At 39.2% G+C, this 22,827-nt stretch overlaps 1 protein-coding gene across 4 annotated transcripts in view; it reads left to right on the top strand.

Moving 5' to 3' along the window:
• NRP1 (neuropilin 1) overlaps positions 1-19,774 on the top strand; it is a 109,315-nt gene extending 89,541 nt beyond the window's left edge. For 2 of the 4 annotated variants that reach the window (XM_031616034.2, XM_031616032.2), the window contains exons 13-18: positions 2,436-2,495; positions 9,158-9,295; positions 12,247-12,521; positions 12,982-13,075; positions 14,835-14,891; positions 16,130-19,774. In XM_031616034.2, coding sequence (XP_031471894.1) covers positions 2,436-2,495; positions 9,158-9,295; positions 12,247-12,521; positions 12,982-13,075; positions 14,835-14,891; positions 16,130-16,416 — 911 coding nt within the window. In that variant the 3' untranslated portion in view covers positions 16,417-19,774. The remainder of the gene's footprint in view (positions 1-2,435; positions 2,496-9,157; positions 9,296-12,246; positions 12,522-12,981; positions 13,076-14,834; positions 14,892-16,129) is intronic. The other 2 variants (XM_031616035.2, XM_031616033.2) reach the window with 1 other exon arrangement.
• The last annotated feature ends 3,053 nt before the right edge of the window (positions 19,775-22,827 follow it).

The following is a 22,827-nucleotide window of genomic DNA, read 5'->3' as shown; positions in this document are numbered from 1 at the left end:
CCACAGAGGGGCTGATGTTCTCCAAGCTGCCATCACTAAGAGGAAAACAGGACATAAGGTACTCTGCATCTGGAAGGGAGAAAGCTTCTTAAATTTCATATTTTTTCACTTCTGCACAGAACCACTGTCTTTCTGAGATAGCTGATTCTCCATCACTACGTTCTCGATCACTTCATGAAGGTCACTTACTGCAGAAAGCTCTGGACCTGCTCTTGTACTAGATCCATACTTCTGTAGCAGCTGAGCTTATTTTTGGACATAGCAACACAGGTTATTTCATCACCTCTCCCTGGTGCACTTATCTAATAAAAGTTTACTGCTTCTTATATTTGTGGCATAAAATAGCACCACAACCTGACAATAGCTGTCCACGAGGACATTGTGAAACCTTAGGTAAGAGAGAGATTGGCTTTTTGGAAGCAGTCAAGTAGAACATTTGACAGCAGGTATGAGTGAAAGTGCAGTTTCAGCATCAGACCCTTTCTGAGCTTTGCCAGTGTCTCCCGTAAATGTATGTTGCAAATCAAAAATTGAAAAAAATTTGTGAGCAGAAAAGACACCGCACGGCCACTGTCACTGCTTTTCAAATCAGTATTCCAGATGAATCGTATCCTTTGTGAAAAGAGCTACGTACAGAGTCTAATAAAATAGTCCATATTGTGTTAAGGTAGCTCAGAAAGCTTTCAGTATTACTAAACATTGTAATTTTGTAATTTTTCTGAAAGCAGAGCCAGGTCAGAAAACCCTGGGGCTTTCTGCAAAGCTCTGCGATGAAGGCTGGCTTGCAAGACCCAATAGGTAGAGACATATTTCACATAGTCAGAGACTGTGTGAGGGCAAGGAGACAGATCTGTGCAAGCACCTTCCTGTTCACTCACTAATAGTCTCTGCACTTCAAGCAGCTCAGAACTGCATCCCACATGTCCCTCAGGGAAAGGTTATCGAGCAGAAGAAACTCCCTCTGGCAATTTTTGCAGGCTGTGCTTAGGGAGCAGTTTATAATCTGTAAGACAAGGGAGCAGCCATCACCCTTCCTGAGCACCAGATTTTCTGGGAACTGAACCTATTTCACTACTCACATTGAAAATTACTACACTGCCCTTCTACAGAGTGCTGGCACTTCCATATAATTTACGACTCCACCTAGAAACCCTGGCTCAATTGTTCCGGGCACAGCAGTAATGTTACGTTTTATGTTTGATGTCACATATAACACAAAAAATGCACAAAAGTGATTTTACCAAAAATTTTACTGCAAATATTCCTCCAAAATGCATAGACTGAAAGTATGTGAGTCTCACAGCCCATTAAGGATGGCAGAGCAAGGCAGTGCCATCCCCTCTTTCCTCTACTCCCCATGGGTGCAGTGCCAGCATTCTCATGGGTACGGCTGCTTGAGTCACTTCCCTGATGGTACTTACACATATGTGAGTATCACAATGAAGCCTCCCTTGCAATTAACTATAATTGTTCTGTAGGCCAGATTCCTTCCTGCTCTATTTGGACCCCATACAGAGCTACTCTATTTGCGTGTCTTATAGCATTTCCCATCAGATCATTCTCACAAACATAAAGCTGATATAGCTTGGGCATTCATTCTCACTGGAAGTCATCATAGTCATCCTTTCTATAATGCTTTAAGCACTTGCTTGCTGGAGAAGAGAAAAGCCATTGACTGGTAATCAGCACCCCACTGTGCATTTATAATTGCACTGGTTTACTTTTTGTTTCCTTTATCAATATGAGGCTTACCTTTAAAAAGTCAAGTATTTTTAAAATATCAATTAGTGAGCATAGAGAGAGGGCCATGACCCCTCTCATCTCTTGTTCATCTACTTAAGACAAAGTTCTTAATTTCCCCTGCTCTTTGAGACAGAAGTGAAACCTGCCTAAAGAACAGCCAAAAGCTGGGCAATTCCTATGCAGCTCATCTGCAAGCTGGCCTCACAAAGTGGTTGTGAAGCAGTGCAGGGGCTGGAGGACCTCAGGTGTCTGATGTGGCAAGCATGTGCTTGCTGAATGCACAGATTCGTGAGCGTCAGGGGGGCTAGGGAGATCAGTCACTGACATCCCATCTGATTTTGACAAATCACTGTCTGTAAAGTGAGGACAACCGTAAGGGCACGATGGAGATTGATTAGTTGGTGTTTGCAAGGACTCAAAACATAGAAAGCTTTATTTGAGTTTTAGGTGTGGTGGTTTTTGGTTTGTTTGTTGGGTTTTATTGCTTTGGTGGTGTTTTTCTATTTTGTTTTGTTTTGTTTTTGTAAAGAAAACCAGAAATGTAATGTCATATTTTCATGCTTAAGATACTCAGTTGCCTTCATGTCTAATAAAGGTGGTCATATTTCAGATTTATATTTAGGATATTCCTAATGATCACTGTGTCCTTTGTTGTGTCGCATGTATCATGATATACATAATTTTTTTTCCAGGTGGAACTACAGTGCTGAACACAGAAAAGCCGACAGTAATAGACAATACATTACAACCAGGTATAAAAAAAAGTTTTTTCTTATTTAAAAAAAAAAAAAAAAAAATCCATGCCTAAATTTCATGCCAGAGACAAAATAATGAATTGCAGCTTCCTGACTCCCCAGCCCCTAAAAGTCTCTGAAGTAAAGAAGCATCTGGTCTCTCGGCTCTATACAGTAAATATTTTATTCCTTTCATCCACATGTAGACAAAGCAGAGAACAAAATTTCCTTTTGTACTATCAGCAAATGGTAAATGCTGACAAAATTAAACTAGCTTAATCAAACAGTGGATTTTGTTATAGTGTCATCTTAGCGATAAAGAGTTTGTTTGCAAACTTTAGGAAAACAAAAACAAGCCACACATTCACTCTTTATATCCGTGGTTTCACAAAACAGACAAGTAAAGTTTGCCAGTTTTCTCCACCAGAGAGCTGGCAGGTTTGCATGTTGTTTTCTAGCAAGCTTTCTCAAAATGGGGTTAGGTAAACTACTGCCGTGAACTTGAAAAGAGAGGAACAAGTTGTCACTGGCAGCAGGTCCTTTCCACTTAATCAATATAGTAACTAGCAGCTTTTAAAATCCTTACTTTTCTGCTTCCAGATCCTTCATGGCATCTTTTTAATATCCTGTTCAGTTTACTAGGAATGGGGGACAGAATAGATTTGGTCAGAATATCTGAACTATAAAAACTGGTAACACCAGCTTAAAATGTTGTGTATTAGTGAAGGTGGAGTGGTAAAGAGGTCAGCTTTCAACGACTCCCATTTCCTCCATTAAAGTATGGTCAGGCACAGCCTTGCAAGTGATTTGTAGCAGGGTGGGCAAGTGTTTATCACTGTTCCCTGAACTGTATGACACAAGCTGTTTTTGCTTCAAATGAAAAAAAAGGTACTAATAATGGAAAAGTTTCCTACAGAGCGCCAGTGGTGTCAATCTGATAGAGAGATGGACCTGGCTTCTCTCAGACGTTGTTCCCACTCTCTGTCTCTGCATTCCACTATTGCAGAGGCAAATGGTTTTAGTCTCCCTAAAATTTGTCCCCCAGGCCATACTGTTTGCTTTGTCAGCATACACTATTCCTAACTGACTTCTGTATGAGTGGGGCAGATTGAGGGGTACCAGAGTCTTCACAGAGCACTTCTTCATGCTGTTCTCTCACAGCCAGCATTGCTGCAGGGCTGAGGAACAACTAGTGATTCCACAATTTGGGGATGGTGAAGGCAGAAGGGATATTGCAGTGGGCTTAGAGTAAAACTTTTGGATTCTTCTGTCTGAAATGAGCTTTAAGTCTTCTACTTGGCTGTTTAGTTCTTTTAACTGTCTTCTTGCATTCAAACAAATGCTAATTGCAAACTCATACAGTTCTCCTCGCTCCTCCCCAGTGCCAGCTGCAGTTGCAGGTTGTGTTTAATCCCTTTGGCTTGGGTGGGACTGTCTGTGCCAGAGATGAAGATGTCCTCATTTTCCCTCCTTACTTCCCTCCTGCACCACCTTCGTTTACTTCACCATGAGCCAAGTTTTTTCTCGACTGCAGAAGTTTACGAGGTTCCCTTCAGAGCATGCCAATGCTACTTCCCTACATTGTGCTGGTAGGAGCTGTTTCCTTCCGAGCAATAAGGGACAAGCTCACATCCCAAACACCAGGCTTCCACATGACACTACAGTACAAAGATCATAGATAGAGATTACTCAGATGCTAATAAATAAGAATAGGGTTTCCAGAATCGGCAGTTTAAGACATAAAGGCTTCCAGCTGCTTTGTAATCCCTCACTGAAAACCAGCCAGAAAACTCCCAAAAAGGGGCAGCCAGAAATTCCCCTCAGCATGGGGAAAGCCCTCCTGGCAGAGAGGTGATGCAAGCCACTGCCAGCCACGGCATCTTGTGCCATGGTGATTTGAAACACCTTTGCCAGCCTTTCCAACACCAGTACCTCCCATGGCACAGGTACTTCTGCAAGATGAGCTAAGGCCCTGGACTCCTGAGCTATCTTCCTGCCTGCGTTCAAGCCCTCAAGCACCCCTAATCATGTTATCCCAGACTAACGTGCTTGTGTATGTCAAAGTCTTGAGATTATCCTATTCTTGCCAGCTTTCATACACTATGGAAACAGTTAAGCGCAAATAGCTGGAAAACCTCCACATATAAACAAGCTTTCCATCAAAGAGACTTTTACAGTTCATTCCAAGGAGACTGAATTGTAAGAAAATAAAAAAGAATCATTATTTCCAACTGCTCAAAAAGTTTAAAGCTTTGGATTTTTTTTTTTTTTTAATAGGATCTACTTTTCTTCTCAGACTTAAAAATGTGCTTTTAAGAAACCTGTCTGTCAAGGTAAATACCTTTCAGACCTCAGTCCTCAGACTCGCCAGAAACTCTTGACTCTTAGCTATTTACATACAGAGCAAGCTGTTCATTTACATAATGTGCTCTTGGAGTGTAAGCTCAGTTCTTTGTAAAGCAGACTGTTCAAGAAGTAACGTATCTTGTTTTTCACACATAGAGTAGCTATTTTGGAAAAATGTAAGAAATCTTGAGGTTAAAATCTATATGAAAAAATCATTTAAAGGTAGAAAATATCTGAACCTCTTTTATGGCAGGATGACTTTTCATCGATAAAGGATGTAAAGAGATATTAAAGCACTTAAATTATAATTTACTGTCATTTGAGGTAATTCCAAGCTGCCAATATAAATAGTATAAAAAGGTGAAATGCAAACAAGAATCAGACCCAATACACTACTTTGAAGTGTTTGCAATTTCCTTTTTTAGTGTTGATCTACCTTTTGGCAAGAGCATCCTATAAGTAATTTTCATAGCATTTTTAATGCCATCATGCTCCTTCTTGCCTTTTGTTGGAGGAGTTATAAAAATATGCCAAAGTCTTTAGGCCACAAAAGATTAATGGACTTGCAAGAAACTCACTCAACTAGATTTTCAAATGACTTTCTTGTTCACGTGCAGTAATGGTTCCAGCTGTGAGCAAGATGTGGTCAAGAAGTACAGCTGTTGGTTATTCTTTGAGAGGATAAATCTGTTTTAATTCAGTATCACGTACCCTACATTTTCAAAAAGACATATGGGATTTCGTCACACCTCCGTCTCAGATTCTCATCTGAACTGCTGCTATGCAGTTACATAATAGCTGGCTTTCTTCATCCTCTCAATGTACACAAACCCCAAGATCAATCACCTGCTGGCAAGAGAATTATCTTAGCAGGGGAATAGAACAACACTGCAAAGGGAGCCCACCAGATTCTGCTCATCCTTCCCTCCCCTTTTCTTTCCTTCTTTCCCCAGGAGCTGCCAAGCTATAGTTCAAGGACAAAGAACGGACAGATTGCCTATAGCATACTGTGAGCTACTGTATCAGCCTCCTGGGGCGTTTATTAGAATCACTGACCTATTCTGTCTTTTGCTGGGTTAGACCTTTGTCCATACAGCTAATGAACCTACCCTGATGTTACAAGTGTCTGTTATTAATTGGTTAGCAGGTTTTTTTCTTTTTATGGGTCCCTGGGAGAAGCACGGGAAGAGACATAAGAATAGACAGTAAGAGATGGCATGTTTAAGGAGCCCATAAAATGAGAGCACTCTGAAATAAATGCCTTGCTTTTGATTTCCAGTCCCATTGCTGTGAATGTCTAAGGAACATATTAAGGCAATCACTTTTGAGAAAACAGTAGGGACCTAGCAAGATGTAGCTGACAAAGAACGCGTTACAGGCCAAATCCTGCTCAATTTCAAGGGGTTCTCCTTAACTTCTACATAGAAAATCAGTTCATTTTTGTGCTTCAAAGCAGCAAAGCCAAGGAACAGGCATGGCCAAAGCATATCAAATTTAGGCATTTTGCCAGTTTCCTGGACTATATATTTAAAATGAAAGTGTAAGAAATACTTTATTAGATGCTGCTGTGAAATTTAGCCCTGCTTTGAAGTTCTCATTCTAGTCACAGTGTTCAGAGCTTGCTTCAGACCATGAAGAAGGCGGCTTTTGTCACTCCCTGCGTGTTAGAATTAACAACTAAATTCTGGATATTTTCCTCATCCATTTCAGTGCCCATTTCTCTTTGAAGCATTCGGAGCACCCTTAGCAGTATTCAAGGGAAGAAAGCGTTGTTCGCACCACATGAGGTTTTTCCTTTGATTAGTATCGAACTACACTGTATATCTCATAGTTCTCAGGCTGTGAAACTGAGAAAACAGAATATTGTAATTCTCCTTCTCTAGATTCTTTGCCCGTTCTTCTTCTATGTCCTCTGCTATTTACTTTTATTCAGAGTTGAACAATCCCAGTCCTTTCAACCTATTTGCACCATGTGTTCATTTATGCTGTCTTACATCTTCAGATGGATGTGATCTATCCACCATTGTTCTGCTTTCTTGTGGTCTGAATACCACACAGGCTATCACAAGCTTCACATGATATAATCCTTTGGGATTAATAAGATTAATTTTGTTTTAGGTTCTCTAAGGCCTTTTTTATAGTTCTGTTTCATGACTCTGATGACAAAACCATGCAGTATAGCTCTCCCTAGGCTTCCTTGACAATGAAAGGAAATTTTTCAAAAAATTAAAACCCTTTAATTCATTTCAATGTCACTCTATTTTTTTAAAAACTCCCCTTTATTTTCAGATGTCCCCTTTCAGGGAAGATCTCTTTGATCATGGCCCCATTGTCTAGGAAAAAAAAAAAACATATACTGAAGCAAGAAGCATAATGGATTGCGTTTTTGTACCATGTGTGCACAGGCTGAGTTCTGCTTTTTCAACGTTTTGAGCCCAAAGATACATTATTCACCTCAACCTGCCTCTTTCCTAGAAAAGGCTGAGGTCCGCCAGGAAACATGTTTTCTCCACATTAAATTCCTGTGACAGACAGTATCTGTTTAATTCATTTGTTCCCAGTTAAGATGCTGCATCCGTGACAATGTCGGGTAGACCCCTCCAGAGGCCAGCAGGAGGCCGGGGAGTTGGGTTGGGATGGGGCAGATGAAAGGCAGGGGTGAGGAACAAGGCACAGGGATTGCAAAGATGCTGCAGCACAGCCGCGGTGGAGGAGAGGGACAGGAGCTGCAATGCACTCAGACCTCTCTGCTGACAGAACAACATTGGGGGGGGGGCAGAGAAGAGAGGGCACAGTGGCTGAAATGCAGGAAGCCTTTGGATTTGGCTTGGGTGAAAAACATGTCTCAGAGCAAGGATTCACTGAACAAGGACACTGTGGGCAAGGAGGAAAGTGACAGATGAACTGCTTTTATATCTGTTCTGTCTTGACCTACTCACTTGAGGTTTTCTCTCTGTTCATAAAATAGTTCTATAATACTAATTCTAGTTTACTTCCTATTAAAATCTAAGGTGTGAGTTCAAAAGTCTTTCCTGTCTTCCCTGGGCTGCTTTTTTATGTGGAGCTCTTTGCCACATTAGACTGGAAGAGATTCACCTCAAAAGTCTGCCCAGTTGCAGGTCCCAGCAAACTTCCCATATTTCTCTCTATTTTCCCACAATAAACAGGAGACATCCATCCTATGAGTTACATTATCTTTCTCTGGTTATTTTGTTTGGGTTTTTTTTGTTTGGTTCTGTTTTTTCTTCTTTGTTTTTGTTGTTTTAGTAATGGGAAAGTCAGCAGAAGAACAGAATTCTTCCCCAGACCTGATAATGGTGGGAGAAAAGAGTCCTTTGTTCTTAGTTCATACTTGCACAAAGCATCTCATTAAAGTAAATCTAAGTTTTTTCCTTTAATAAAGCATGAGTCAAGCCTGAGAAAAGACTCTGGGATTTGGTCACATTGCTGTGGGAGGGGTATTACTCTACTGGGAGCTGGCATTGCTCTGGGTGAGGTAAAAGTTCAATGTGGTAGAAACCAAAAGCCAAAAAAATTTCAAATTGGTTATCAAAATAAGAAATGTAAAGAATATGCTATGTTTGTATAATCTTTCCATACAAATTCCAAGTTGTATTGAGTGAAATAAGCTACAATCTATTAAACCTTTGGGCAGAATTGAAGAGAAGCTGAAAACAAGATATGATCTCATCCTGACCATAATACCAGATTTCCCTTGTTTTACGTGAAGCTTGTTTTGAAGCTTATTTTGAGTTCTTTTGGCAATCAGCCACATTTGTCCCTTTTCTGTCTCAATTTGTCCATTTCAATGCTGCCATCTTGTGGGCCAGCTTGTCTGGAAGATGCTGCAGTGCTGTTCCTAACTGATGCCATGAGCTTTGCATTTCACCAGAAATCCTTTCCTGACGAGGACATTTCACTAGTGTTCCTGAGTTTTCTTATTTTTATCCAAATCTTATCTTGGTTTGTTGCACAATGTTGTGGTACAGTTAGAGTACAAATGCACGTTAACAAACAGTGAATGTATCTGATAAGTGAGCCAGAGTTTTCTTTTGGAGTCATAGATGCTTCAACAGAGTTATCAGGTAATGTGGGGAAATTAATCTAACCATAAAAAAATCACAAAATAAGGTTGATAAAGAGACAAAAAACAGGCACATCGTTTACTAGAAATAGCCCTCCTTTTTCCTAGCAGAACTACTCTTGCTTATGTCTTCTCAGATTTTCAAGTGGGAATGAAAGGGGTTAAATGAATGCATTTGGTTTTGAAAGGCAAAATCTGAATAATGCAACTTATAATCATTTCCACCCTCCTTTTCTATCTTTTCCTGCAGAACTGCCATTATACAACTTCAATTGTGGCTTTGGCTGGGGATCCCACAAGACTTTGTGCCAATGGGAACATGACAACCAGGTGGATTTGAAGTGGGCAATTCTCACCAGCAAAACTGGGCCAATTCAAGACCACACAGGTAATCTTGAGTTCATGACTTAGCCAGTTTACGTGAGAAGAAGTTGTTCTGTTTAATACCAACATGCCTTCCAAAACCAGAAAAGTCTCAGATATACCTAAAATATGTATTGTGGGAAAGATAAGTCTAGGCAACCTGATCCATTATGTGTTGACACAAATGTCCATCATTATCTCTTTTTTGGGGGAATGAAGATCATTCATTGTCAGGAACTGAAGATATACGCTTCTCCTGACTATCCTTTCAATAACTGCCATCCAGGGTAAAAAAAATCTAAATAATCGAACATTCTGCAAATATCACTTACCAAATGATATGATCATGAGCAAATCCCACACTGTTCCTATTTGTGGTTACAGAAACTGCCCACCATGGAAAGGTGGTGTGAGTGAAACTTCTCACAAGAGCTTGTTTCCATACCCTCCTGTTCTTGAATGGGAGTTGGAGACTGCAGCCATCCCTTCACTCACACAGTTTTTCCAGAATTACTACCCTGGGAAATTGATTAGTTTGGTTTGTAGTATCTGACTCGTGGCTCTGCATAATTAGGCAATAAATATGCCGCTGGCTAACAGAGAAGGGAGCACATTGTGTGACCTGCATGGCCTCTCACTTCAGTGTTCTCCTTTGCATACGTGCAGATTAATCAAATGTGTTAGGGATGAATACCCCTTCCCACTTCTGCAACCCCTTTGCTTAATGAGAATGACAAGGAAATTAGACAAAATTGGACTTTTTAAATTCTGAGACACTTTCAATTGAATCTTAAGACAAGTACAGTAGTTTCTGAAAAAAAAAAACTTATAATACTTTGACTATAAATGGCATTGTACAAATAAATGGCATCAAATTAACTAAATGCAGTTAGCTGAAGTGAAGTCTGTAATGGTGGAAAAATTGATGTAAAGTAAAATGGCTCAGTAGGATCTGACATTGAAAGGAGGTTAAAAGCTATGTTAGCCAGAGACTGACAAAATCTAAAAGGCATGCATAAGTAAAGCTCTAATTAAGACAATGAAGACAGAGTTCCTGACCCAGCACTACAGTAATATTCTGGAAATGAGAGCTATCTGCACTTTGCCACCAAGGATTATAGAGAGACTGAACCTGTCTTCAATCAAGAGATGAAGAAATGATATTCTTCAAATGAGATTTTGTTGTTTCCTCCGGGTTTTCTATTGCAGAAGACTTATTCATTCCATTAGCTGTAGCTTCAGTAAGTCTTCCAGGCAGCTAATTTTGCTTCTTACCACACTCATTTTCAATATTTTCCAAAATTTTTCTTGAACTCCAAGAGTACCTTCATCTGCCACATTTGCCATAGGGGTGGAATGGGTGTGAACAGACCACAAGTGGTCTGAGTGTCACTGCCCTCACAAAAGTGCACTTCAAGGTATACTGGGAAAACTGCAGTGAGCGATTCCCAGCTGTACTTCTATAAAACTGAAGAAATTCCATAGAAGTGATCTTCAACAGCAATTGCTTTAAGACAGCAGGATACTCTGTACGCCACTTCAAATTATTCATGTTATGATTAAATCTGGCCAGAGTTAGGTCTTCCAGCTGAGATGCCATCCTAATGCTGTGATTATTTTCCTTTTTTTTCCTCCCTTTGGTGTTCTCTATCACCATTCTTTGATGAGAGAGATTTGCATTTGCGTTGTGCTGTCCTCTGCACAGGAGTAAAGTTGGAAAAAGCCTGTCAGCACAAACACTCCTACTGGAAAAGCTGGACTAGGTGCTACTGCACTAAAATAGGGGGGGGGGAAATCTAAATTTTTGGCAACTTAACATCAATTTCTCCTTCCAAATTCTTTCAAAGATCAGATACTTCCATGTCTATTGGCCAGGGTAATTCTGACTGCTCACAGAAAAATCCAAGTAAAATACTCACATTTCATGTTAGAATAAATATTTCTCTCTTTCTCTTAGTAGCCCCACTCTTTCCAACGACTAGGTTTAACCCACTTGTTTTGTTTCTGGTTAATCTTTTACTATCCTGTACTTCTTCACTGATTCAAGACCACACCATCACAAGCCCGCAAATCTCAATTATGTGTTATTTCAGATGAAACTCAAGAATATTGTACATAATCAAAGGCCATTGTTGAAAAAGCCTCACCCTTTTAAAATATCTTTTGCCTCTTTTTTAACTTTTCTTTAGCTAAAGCTCTGGTATAAGCATATGCTTATTTCAGCAAATCACCAGCACTTTGCTTCAGTCAGTATCTCAACTAGTGTTTTGTTGTTAGCAAACTGATCATGTTCCCACATGCTTCCCTACCCAAATAAGCAACTGATTTTCAAAACCAAAGATATCTAGTGTTCAGATTTCTTATATAAAATCCACATATAAACCCCTTCTGTCATGATTATCTTACGGGAAGTGGCTCATAAGAATACAGAACCCAATATGCTATTGCCAAAATCAAAGGGATTAACTCTGGTACCATTTATGACAATACTCTGGCTCAATTTAGGCACCCCATTTAGATTTCAGTTCCTCATCTCTGACCATGGCTTCTCAAAGATATTTTATTCTCCACTAGTCTTCCCATCCTAGCCCTGCCTTCTCAAGCACAGCCTAAGCAGACACTAAAAGCAGCTCTTCACACAATTAGTGTGGAGAAGGGAGGACTTCAGCCAGGCCTACTGCATGAGGACCAGCCCTCAGAAGCTGTGCACTGACTGACGAAGCACTCATTGTCACTCCAAACATGCCATTGCCTCCATTCCTGAGCAGAAGGAAACAAATTCTGATGCTTCATGGCACACACTTGGCACGGGGCAGCAGGAATGCACTCCCTCTGGGGCATACTTAAAACTTCACCCTCAGCTGTGAGACTTGGGGCAGAATGCAAAGTGACTGGGACTGGCGGAGCTGAGATTTCTTAGTTGAAGAAAGAAAATGACATCTGTTCGCTATCCCTAATGCAGTCCTTTTGTCATAGTAGGAGATGGCAACTTCATCTACTCTCAAGCTGACGAAAGCCAGAAAGGCAAAGTTGCCCGGCTGTTGAGCCCCGTCATTTACTCGCAGAACTCTGCGCACTGCATGACTTTCTGGTACCACATGTCTGGCCCACATGTTGGCACCCTGAAGATCAAGCTGCGGTACCAGAAGCCGGACGAATATGACCAGGTGCTGCTGACCCTGAGCGGGCACCAGGCAAACTGCTGGAAAGAGGGCCGCGTTCTTCTGCACAAATCCGTGAAACACTATCAGGTGAGCCCTGCTGGTCATGCTTTATACGCCTCAGCAGAAAATGTCACTGGAGGATTTATGTAAACAGTATTATACCTACAGATGAGGTGCTGTTGCTGTGAGAGTAATAATAGTGGCATATTTCATGCTATCACAGATGACAGTGATACAAGCAATTTGTTATAGAAGGCCAAATAAATGCATTAGAAATCATTTCTCAGCTGTCAAAAAAAATGCATCCTTGCCATAGTTTTGCTGCTGATGTAAAATATTTCTGTGAAGTTTTGACATTATATGAATTCACATTTGTGCATATAAGTTCGTAAAGGCACATAGTGCTGATTGACAGGCCACAATCAAAGCATATATAATGTGGCGTCGTGACAACTGGAGACGTGTGTTAACAGCTAATTAAGATTTCCTGAATGCTTTACTTGTGTGTTAACATGCAAACAATGTGAAAATTATATTATTTTTCCAGGTGGTTATAGAGGGAGAAATTGGAAAAGGAAATGGAGGAATTGCCGTGGATGATATTAATATTGACAATCACATATCTCAAGAGGATTGCCAAAGTAAGTATGCATGAATGTATAAAGATCTCATCCAGTACTTTTATTTACTTAGATTTATTTAGATAGCTGATTTTGTGGGTTTTTGGTTTTGGTTGTTTCTTTTTTCTTTGTGAAAAGGATACATAATTATTGGCTATATTGGAAGCTTAGCACTGAAAACACCCTGATCTGGTCCATAGTCTAATTGGTAGACTGGCCTCAGTACTGCAGTGATGCAGTCTTTCAGATCAGAACTGGCATCCCCCTGATGGGTCACAGCGCATTTACATCCTCACGTCTCTCCTTGTATTTTTTATTGCTGTACTCTTTATTTTTTTCTGCTTTTCCTAATGCTCTTGCCTACCTTAAGTAATGCTCAAAATTCTTCACTCCTTTTAGATCACTTATCCTAGGGTTTTTTTAACACTTTATCAAACCTACTTTGGATACACAAATATGGTTCAGTGGCCTCTTCTCTGTCCTTTGCTACCCTGCAGCACAGAGTTTGCTATTGCTCATTTACCGTAGTCGTCAGCTCCCAGAATCGTGTCACTGAGTAGTCCTGGATCATGGTCTGTTTTGCCTCCGAGCCAGACTGTTCTTGAGCCACTATTTCAGATGTTTTATTTCTGGCCAGTCTGGAGTTATTCCAGTCACAGCCAATCATATGTGCATTGCATACTGCACGTAATTTGGCAGCAGCACCTCCAGATAAACACAAGCAACTAAATCCTGTCCTTCATGATGGAGATTGAGTTATGACTTCTGTATAAGAGAGAAAATAGAATGGAGAACCTTCAGCATCAGAAATGTAAACTTACACCACTTGAGTTGGCAGCACAATGGAGAACAATGATAGAGGCTGTTCTCACCCTTTGTGGCTAACAGCCATTTGAGGATAATATGACAGACTTCAACTACATGGTAATTTCATAGCTGAATAAGACTGCATAGTCTCTTCATTGTGCAGTCTGTCTCCTCGATTCATCCTACAGCACAATTAAATGTTACCAGGAAAGAGAGTCAGGGCACACTGCCTGGTCCTCCTGCAGTGACTTCAGTGCCAAGCGAGATGCTGAGACCACAGTGATGGCACTGATTTGACTGAAATGAAAGAAGCAAGTAATTTATTTCCTACTTCCTCATTTCAGATGTACAAACTGAAATCTCAAGCAAGAAAAAAAGACAAATGAGTTTCTATTTATACCATCCCAACCAAAATAATAATAATAATAATAATAGTAATAATAATAATAATCAGGTAGATTGTCCACCAGGAAAGGAGGAAAAAAATTCAACCCCAAACAGTAAAACTCCAATTGGCATTTGTATATTTCCTCCTTTCAGATATACAAACCAAATGGTGAGCAGAAATTTTGGCCTGTGGGAGCTAAAGCTCATTCAGCAGCCCAAACACAAATGGTCTCGCTGCAGTTCTTGTGATTAAATGTGCCTTCACTGATGAAGTGTTGTGGAATCGGGCTCCAAAATTGTAAATACAATGAATGAGATGCTAATTTATCATACTGATTTCTCTTTTGTAGGCATGGAAAACCCCTGCTGATAACTCTAAAACTGTGCCAAGATTGGGTGGAGAGAAGTTTTTAAATCTTTCTTTTTTCTCCATTAATTTTCAGAGCCCGTCATAATGAACAGTTTTGTCAAGCTGACATAATGATGCTCTGACACAGAAAAATCTGCTATACCATTATTGCCAGCGTGATAGTCAATCAGTGTTTGTAACCCTAATAATCAATGTCAATTCTCTTTGCTTCATTAGAATCAACTGATGAAGAGAATGAAGTAGATGAAGAAGACCCAGAAAGTAATCAAACAGGTAAAAATTATGCTATTGTTACAAGGAAATGAATTACCATGTGCATTTTCACGTGAATTTGTGTGTCCTATTTCCTTATTTATGGACTGGTTCTCTTAATTGCATATGGCACTAAGTTTTTTTTGTTGTTGTTTATCTAGAGCAGATAATCAGAAGGCTTACATTTATACTAAGGATTTCATAGTTTTATTCTTCTGTGCCTTATAATTTTGTGGATTTTCTGTCATATATAAATATTTTGGAAATTCAAATTTTGTTTACATATATTTGTTACATTGTATACATATTTATGCACACACACACTATAGATCCCTAATATTTTTTTATCCAGAAGGCATACCCACAGATGAAGAAAAAGCTATCACTGTATTTTATGTCTCATGCAGTGTCTAGGTAATTAGGCTCAAAACTCTTCAGGCTAATCATTTCTCAGACCTTGCAGAAAATGTCATTTTATAACCAGTCTACCAAAGCATTATCATTTTCAATGATGATAGCTGTAAATGGATCATTAAATGGATCATAATTGTCATATTGTCCTAGTAATAAAATACATTCGCATTTTTCAAGCAAAGAGCTTCATTTTTTTTTTGTTACAGTCAACAGGATTATCATTGGGTTTAGTGAAAGCAGAGTTCATCCAGAAATACTCCTTTGCTTTTCTTGCAACAATTAGCAAGTTTTATAAGCTTAGCATATCTCCTTAATAAATTGAGTTTAGGGAAAACATTGTGATATTCAGTGAATATTTGACATAAGGAGGCAGAGTGTTGTCCTGTGTCAGTTCTGTCACTATCCCCATTTCAAGGTCCATTCCTGAAGCAGAGACAGACTCAAACTGGCTGATGATTCCTGATTGATGTCTAAGACTATAAACATTCACACTGAGCTGTGTAGTATTTAATTAACATTTTGGAGCTAAATACTGAAGACAAGCAAAATATAACCAAAAGGTCTGGTTATTCATTCCTGAGACTCCCACATAAGTCAAGGCAGAATCAGACTCCTGCTACCATGCAACAGATTTAATTACTGGAGAGCAGTATGAAGAAAACAGCAACTATTTAAGCCACATTATAGTTGCAGTTATTTGTGACTACTTCTAAGAAGCTGGGTTTTCAAACTAGGTAGCAATTTATGCCAAAAGCTTGATATCCTTTCTCCAAATTTCCAGCTCACCAAACAAAGATCTAATTGGAATCAATTCTAAACATTTTGCAACTCTTACTCTATTTCAGGGTTTACTCCTTCCTACCATACAGATGAGGACTACGATGACATCTCCAGGAAACCAGGCAATGTCCTGAAGACACTAGACCCAATCCTTATTACCATCATAGCCATGAGTGCACTTGGGGTGCTTTTAGGAGCCATTTGTGGAGTTGTCCTGTACTGTGCCTGTTGGCACAATGGGATGTCAGAAAGGAACTTGTCTGCACTGGAGAATTACAATTTTGAGCTGGTCGATGGTGTAAAACTGAAGAAAGATAAACTAAACACACAGAATTCTTACTCGGAAGCATGAAGGTATAAAGCAACTTGAGAAGTTTCAGAGAATCGGGATGGAAGGACATAGCTCGGTCGTGCTGGGGAACTGTTGTTCATCTTTTACTGTACAGGCTGTAAAGTGCATTGATGACACTGAGCCAAGCTTTTCTCAGGAGCTTCAGCGAGTGTGTAACCGATAAACATGGACAACAATCTGTGTTAACAATCTGAATCATGTACAGTCTGCTTTTTCTGTTGGTTTTATTTGAAATAATCAAATGCTGGTGTTGAGACCAAGTATGATTGACTTCTAGTTCATTCTGTCTTTCTTTCTCTCCCTCTCTTTTGTTTTCCGTTAATGGGTAATTTTCTTTTTACTGTGCAAAATCCAAGATGCTGTCACAAAATGTATTCAGTGGGGTCCTTCGGATGGACATGCTGTTTGTAGCTCAGTGCCCAGAAATTATTGGAGTAACAGCAATTTAGTGGACTCCTGCACCTGTATTTGTGTATAATTGCTCGTGTTGTGCATAGGCAAAGAAGGGTTAGGATGTTTTTGAAAGTACTGCTGCATCAGTACCAATATAGTGTGTCAGCTCTGTTTACAAAGCAATACAGTCAAATTTTATTGATGTTTTTCAGTGTTGTACTAAATTTTGTGCTTGTGACTCCATAAAATGTGCCATCATCAGACACAACTGGTAACCGAGTATACTGCCTAAAATCTAAATAGAAAAGTCCTTGGCACTGGCTAGTGTATGTCCTCTCAAGTGCCTTTTTGTTTGTACTGCTTCTCATTGTGTTAACATTGACTACAGCTCTGTTTCTCTCCAATTATGCCCTTGTCTTTAATCATATTCTGATGGCTCACTGAATAAAAGAAAAGTATATTTTAGTGTAAGAGAGTAGCCTCGGCAAGGCAAGGGCTAATCAGATTTGACCACCTGACTCGATTGTTCTGCTTTCTGTATTTCAACTTCATGTCTCTTGACCCTTTTGTATAAAGCTGCAATATCCCCTTTTATTGTTCTTTCATATAGAATGTATTTTCAAATGTAAAATCTCTCTACCTTTCTCTTCTTGTTCTCTCTCTTTCTCTCTCTGAGTAGATTACATAAACATTTGCCATTGCCAAGGAAAGAAAACTGCAGCTTTAACTTGCTGGTAATGGCAAAAGATTTTATTAGAGTTTGTGTTAAAAAATAAGGGAAAATTCTTAACTATACCCTCCAAAGTCGAACTTTGGGTTTCTTCTTAACGGCATAAAGTGACAGTATCTTTTTTCCTGAAGTCATGAAACGTATTTTATCCTAAACGACTTGCCTGTTAATTACACTAGGGAAATGAATTCCCAGCTGAAAATATTGCCTTTAAAACGAGAAACTTTCCTCCTCCTGTCCCTACCTGAATCAGAGTTCTCTTCTCTCAATAAACCTTCATTTTCATGCTAATCAGTGCTAATTGGGCCTGCACATGAGTTCTGAGGGCAGAATAAAATCCCACAGTGTGTGGGGTAGATGTCCTTGCTGTTCTGTTATATCCCATTGGCATTTCCTACCACGAGGTTTCTGTTTGACCAAAAGTGCAGATAGCAAAAGATTTGGTGAGCAAAGCTAATTTAAGCTGTCAGGACAACATACGCTACAATTATGTGGCAATTTTTAATATTTCAGAACAAGTATTATTGAAAAAAATAATATCCAGCAGTTGATACAGCTGGTCTGACAAGGTAGAAAGAAATAAAATGATGCTGTGCTCAGAGGAGCTGTCTGCAGTGATCATAATGCAGCACAGTCAGAGCTGGGAGGCTTCAACTCATGCAGACCTGGGGAAAGGACCGTTCTGGAAAGAGCTGAAGTCCTGTTCTTCCTCATTGGATTCCCTCTGTGGAGCCAGGGAAGAGACTGTGATTTTTGGAGTTAGTGTTTTCTGAAATTGGTTTTGTAGGTAAGCAGTGAAATATCCTGCCCAGGATTAGGACTATGAAAGGAATAATTCAGCCCTGGATTGCAACAAAATCCACCCTTGTTTATCAATTAAATGTTTTAAAGCATGTCATGTAACCAATACTAATCTCAAAACAAAAACCAATCACAAAACAGAAAATCTACCAACTTAGAAATTGAAAAAGAGGGAGGGAGTCTGAAGATAAAAAATATGAGTTATGTAGCTGAAAATATTTTAGAGGAAGACTCAGTAAAAAAAGCAGTAGATGGTTGCTACTTCAAAGGACTCCTGAAAGCAGAAACTATAGCGAATACTGAAACACACATCAGGTCATCACACCTTTGCCTAAAGTGGAAGAGATACCTCCCCAGGCTCTAGGCCTCAGCCCCTCCAGAAGACTTCAAAGTTAAGCCCAGAATTTAGACCATGAAGTGGTCCAAGTGGCAAGCTCACTTGGACAGAGGCAGAATTTGCATTTACATCCAACAGTGTAAGCTGACCATCATTGTATTGCAGCAGCTAGTTAATTAACCCAAAGAAAAGAAAGGATTTTTCAAAATTATTTTCAGGACACCGCCATGTTATTCGGTTGTGTTGTGTTAGAATCTGCTCTGCTTATCTCAAAGCACATCCACTAGCATGACTGAGAGTTACGTTATACATTGCCTTGAAGAGAAAATCCCACAGGGGAGCCCAGGCCCAAAACTTTTTGAAATATTCCCATGGATTTCAGTAGGTTCTGGACCAGCTCTTGGTCTTAGTCTCTTTGAACATAAAGCTGATGGTTGTTTGTGTGGTGTTTTTTCCTTTATTCTTTTAATGTACTGAGGATGGTAAACATAAAAAAGAATGTTAACTCCTTTGTAGTCTTCAGACTTTACTATGATAATGAGGATCTAGCACTGAAGATTTGATTTCTCTGAAGGTAATAGAATGAAAGTTGCCCTTCAAAAAAGGAAAAATGATACTGCAACTTTACATGAAAAGTATCTTGCACTGATAAATATATTTAAAAAAATATATGTTTATAAAGTTATTAATTTGTAAAGGCAGTGTTACAAAATGTTCAGTTTATATTGTTTTAGATTGTTTCATAATTTTTAAAGTGTAAAATAACATATTTTTTTCTTTATTGAAAAACTATAAAAATCTTCTGTAGTAAAATGATTTCATTTTACTGGTATATTATTGCTTCATGTTTTGTACCATCATAAAACTTTGTGCAAATTTTTTTTACAGAAATTTTTATTTTCTATGACAATATGACACTTGTAAATTGTTGTTTCAAAATTAACAGCAAAGCCTTAACTTTAAATGACATTTGTATTCTCAGACACTGAGTAGCATAAAAAGAATCACATAGAACTGAACTGTAACTTAAATTTCCAAACTATGACTACTACATTCCAAAGAAACAGTTGAATTAAACATTTTCATAAAATATCCCCTACCTGATGTATTTTATTATACCAAATGCATTTGTTTTATTAAATGTCTGTTTTTCTTTAGAATCTTGCAACAATCACATTTTAATCATAGTCAAAATTGTTTCAAGGCAATTAAAATAAAAGTTAGGGTATGTCTTGCTGGCTTTAGGAGCTTCCTAAACTTACCCTTCTATTCTGATCCAGTTGTCTCAATTATCCATATGCTCGGTGGACAGACAGACACCTTGGTAGGAAAGCTCATTGTTTAGAAAGCTTTTAACAACGTGCTTTTAATGCTGACCACTCTGCAAATTAAAGTTTGTCAAATCCTTCATTTGCACACAGGAACAACACACATACTGTCACTGTGTCGCTAGGTTGAGTGCTCATAGACACATGGTTTACTTTATCTTCTTTCCTGTTCCTGGGAAAAATACTACACTTACTACTGTGCTTTTGATGATTGTGGCATTTAAAAAGCACAAAATCTTCCCTGGGGGAGCAGCATTTAGGGTGCCTGATGGAGCTACAGCAAAGTTTCTGAGCAAAGCTATGCTTTGTGGTCACAGTGGAGGTTGCTGAAAGGATAGCTGTGAGAGTTATTGTCCATATAATCACTAAATCCAAATTCCATAGGAATGTACTTCATCACTTCCTGTTTGTCTCTCTAATACTCAGCCACAGGACATCTTGAGGGAATATAAATGGCACTTAAATTAATTAGTGAAAAAATGAATCTATAAAGTGAATCCATCAAGAGGCTGAGAAGAGATAAGTATTTCAAGTTAAAAGTTCTCTTTCTTTCTCTTAGGGGAGATGGATTAGTCTAGAAGCTAATACTTACCTAGCACTAAACCTTCTGTTTTCCACACTGAACAGGCTTCATGAAGGAAAAACAGAAATAGCACAGCGAGTTCTGGTAGTCAAACCCACCTGTGCAGAACTGAAGCTTACATTTCAGAACATAACTTGTAAACTTGAAAGAAAATGATGAGCAGGCTGGAAAAACAGATGGGTCAGCTGAAGAAAAACAAAGCTGGGAGCACATAACCGAGGCTCCAGTAGACCCCGAAGTTACTGACAGCAAAAAAGAATCTTAGGTGGGTAGAAACAAGTAAACACTTATAATTTTACCAATTAAACATACCAGTCCTAAACCAGCATCCATGTAGCTGAGTGCTGAACCCACTCTCTTTTCCTTCCCTTTCAACAGGACGGAAAGTAGAGTTACACAGCAGATGCACAGGAGAGGCAGGGGGGCCTGGTTGGCACATGGCTGGGTAGGGCCTGCTGGCACCCAGGACGATCAGCAGGGCCTGTCCATACAGACCTACCTGCAGGTCCAGAGCTCCCACTCCTGCAGAAGTAACTCCTGACCCTCAGTCCTCCAAAACTACTATTACAGTTCTAAACTTGATTCCTTGTTTTGTCTTACGTGCAATTAGTGTATTTCTAATTCACATCTCCTTATTTGCTTTTGCAAAGTCAAATGGCAAAATTGCTCTTGATTTTCAGATCACTGGTAAATTTGCTTGTATGGCGGATGTTTGATCCCAGAAGTAATTCCCTTCCCATTCCTTAATTATCCTATCCTTTGCAATGCATTATGCCTAACAGCAAATTGGTTCAAGCAACATTAATTTATTAGAGCTTCAATTTCTTTTTTTCTACCATTTTATGCATCAAGTCACCCATAACCACAATTTTATCTACAAGTGTTTGTTAAATTATAACAGAGTGTATCTTAATTTTTTTGCCATGGGATACTTTGTACTGTTGTTTTATTTGCCCATTAGTCACTCGGTAGACCCTAATTGCTTTTCTGCAGTAGGTCAGTTCCCTATATACACTTCTATTCTCATAGTAACACACAATCAAACTCTAATCTTATCACCCAAGGACTGATGGTGCCCCAATGTTTATGGCTGAAAATCTCATTAAAAAATCTTCTGGCATTTTTCACGGATGAATAGATTGTTATCATGTGTCCAAACCTAATTTCACCTTCAATAATCATATTCTCCTATTTAAATTTACATTGTTTTTATTCATCTCAAACATTTAATTCATGTCTCTGTCATTGTACAGCATTGCTGTGCAGCATCACTGTGCTTGGCTACAGACAGCTGCACTTCCATCATGGGTGAGGAGAATTCTACTGAAATAGGAATTACTCCTTACTGAAGTCAGAGAGACAGGTCAGGTGGTGCTCTCATGGGGAGAAAGCAAGGAGGAGGTTTGCAAGTGTTGTCATAATGCAGACTGAAGAATTTAATGACAAGAGGCTGAAGGATGAAGATCTTGCCTGAGGGAGCAAATACTTCAGGTGATAGGAGTTGCAAATGGAATTATCAAAAAGCTCCATGTTTGGTCCACGACTCCTCTGCTTTTCCCTTCAGAAACAAAGAAAACAAAAACAACAACATAATTCTCAAAAAAATGTCTGCTTCACAGAAATCTCTCAAGCAGTCACTATGCACCATACACCATGCACCAGTCACTTCATGCACAGAAGAAGGGAATGGAACCAACACATCTCTTAGCCAAACTTAAATGGTGAACTTATGCACTCAAAGAGGCAAAATGGGTACAGATGTGTCTTTGGAGACGCTGTTAGCATCTCAGGACAATATGATACATGTTCTTCATGCATCATTTTCATCTGAGCACCTTTACTCTCTTTCCTCAAGTTGCTTGATACCATTTGCTCCATAAATAAACTGCTCTGGTAGTATATTTTATGATTTCTTAATATGCATTTTTAAGTGCATTTTTTGCTTTCCTCCCTGCCAAAACATGTGTTTCTAAGGCATGTATAGCATGAAATAGCTCTGCTCAAAGCTAAGCACATTCTGTGTCAGAAGAAAGGAGAATACTCCACCTGGTCTCACCCTTCCTTTCCACATCTCTACCAGGGCTGTGCTCTTCATGTCTGTGGCCCAGTCTTTAATAAGTAATCTACCTTGCAAGAAGCTTCACTGTTTTCTAGATCAGGACTGATATATTTGTACTAATCCATTAATTAAATATTGATGTCAATCTTTCTGCTTAATATTTACTTACCAGCTTCATAA

Source organism: Phasianus colchicus, chromosome 6 (genome assembly GCF_987193195.1).
Source record: "Phasianus colchicus chromosome 6, bPhaCol1.hap1.1, whole genome shotgun sequence".
Classification (NCBI taxonomy): Eukaryota; Metazoa; Chordata; class Aves; order Galliformes; family Phasianidae; genus Phasianus; species Phasianus colchicus.
Note: the sequence above shows the minus strand (reverse complement) of the source record. Positions and strands in the feature narration are given on the sequence as shown.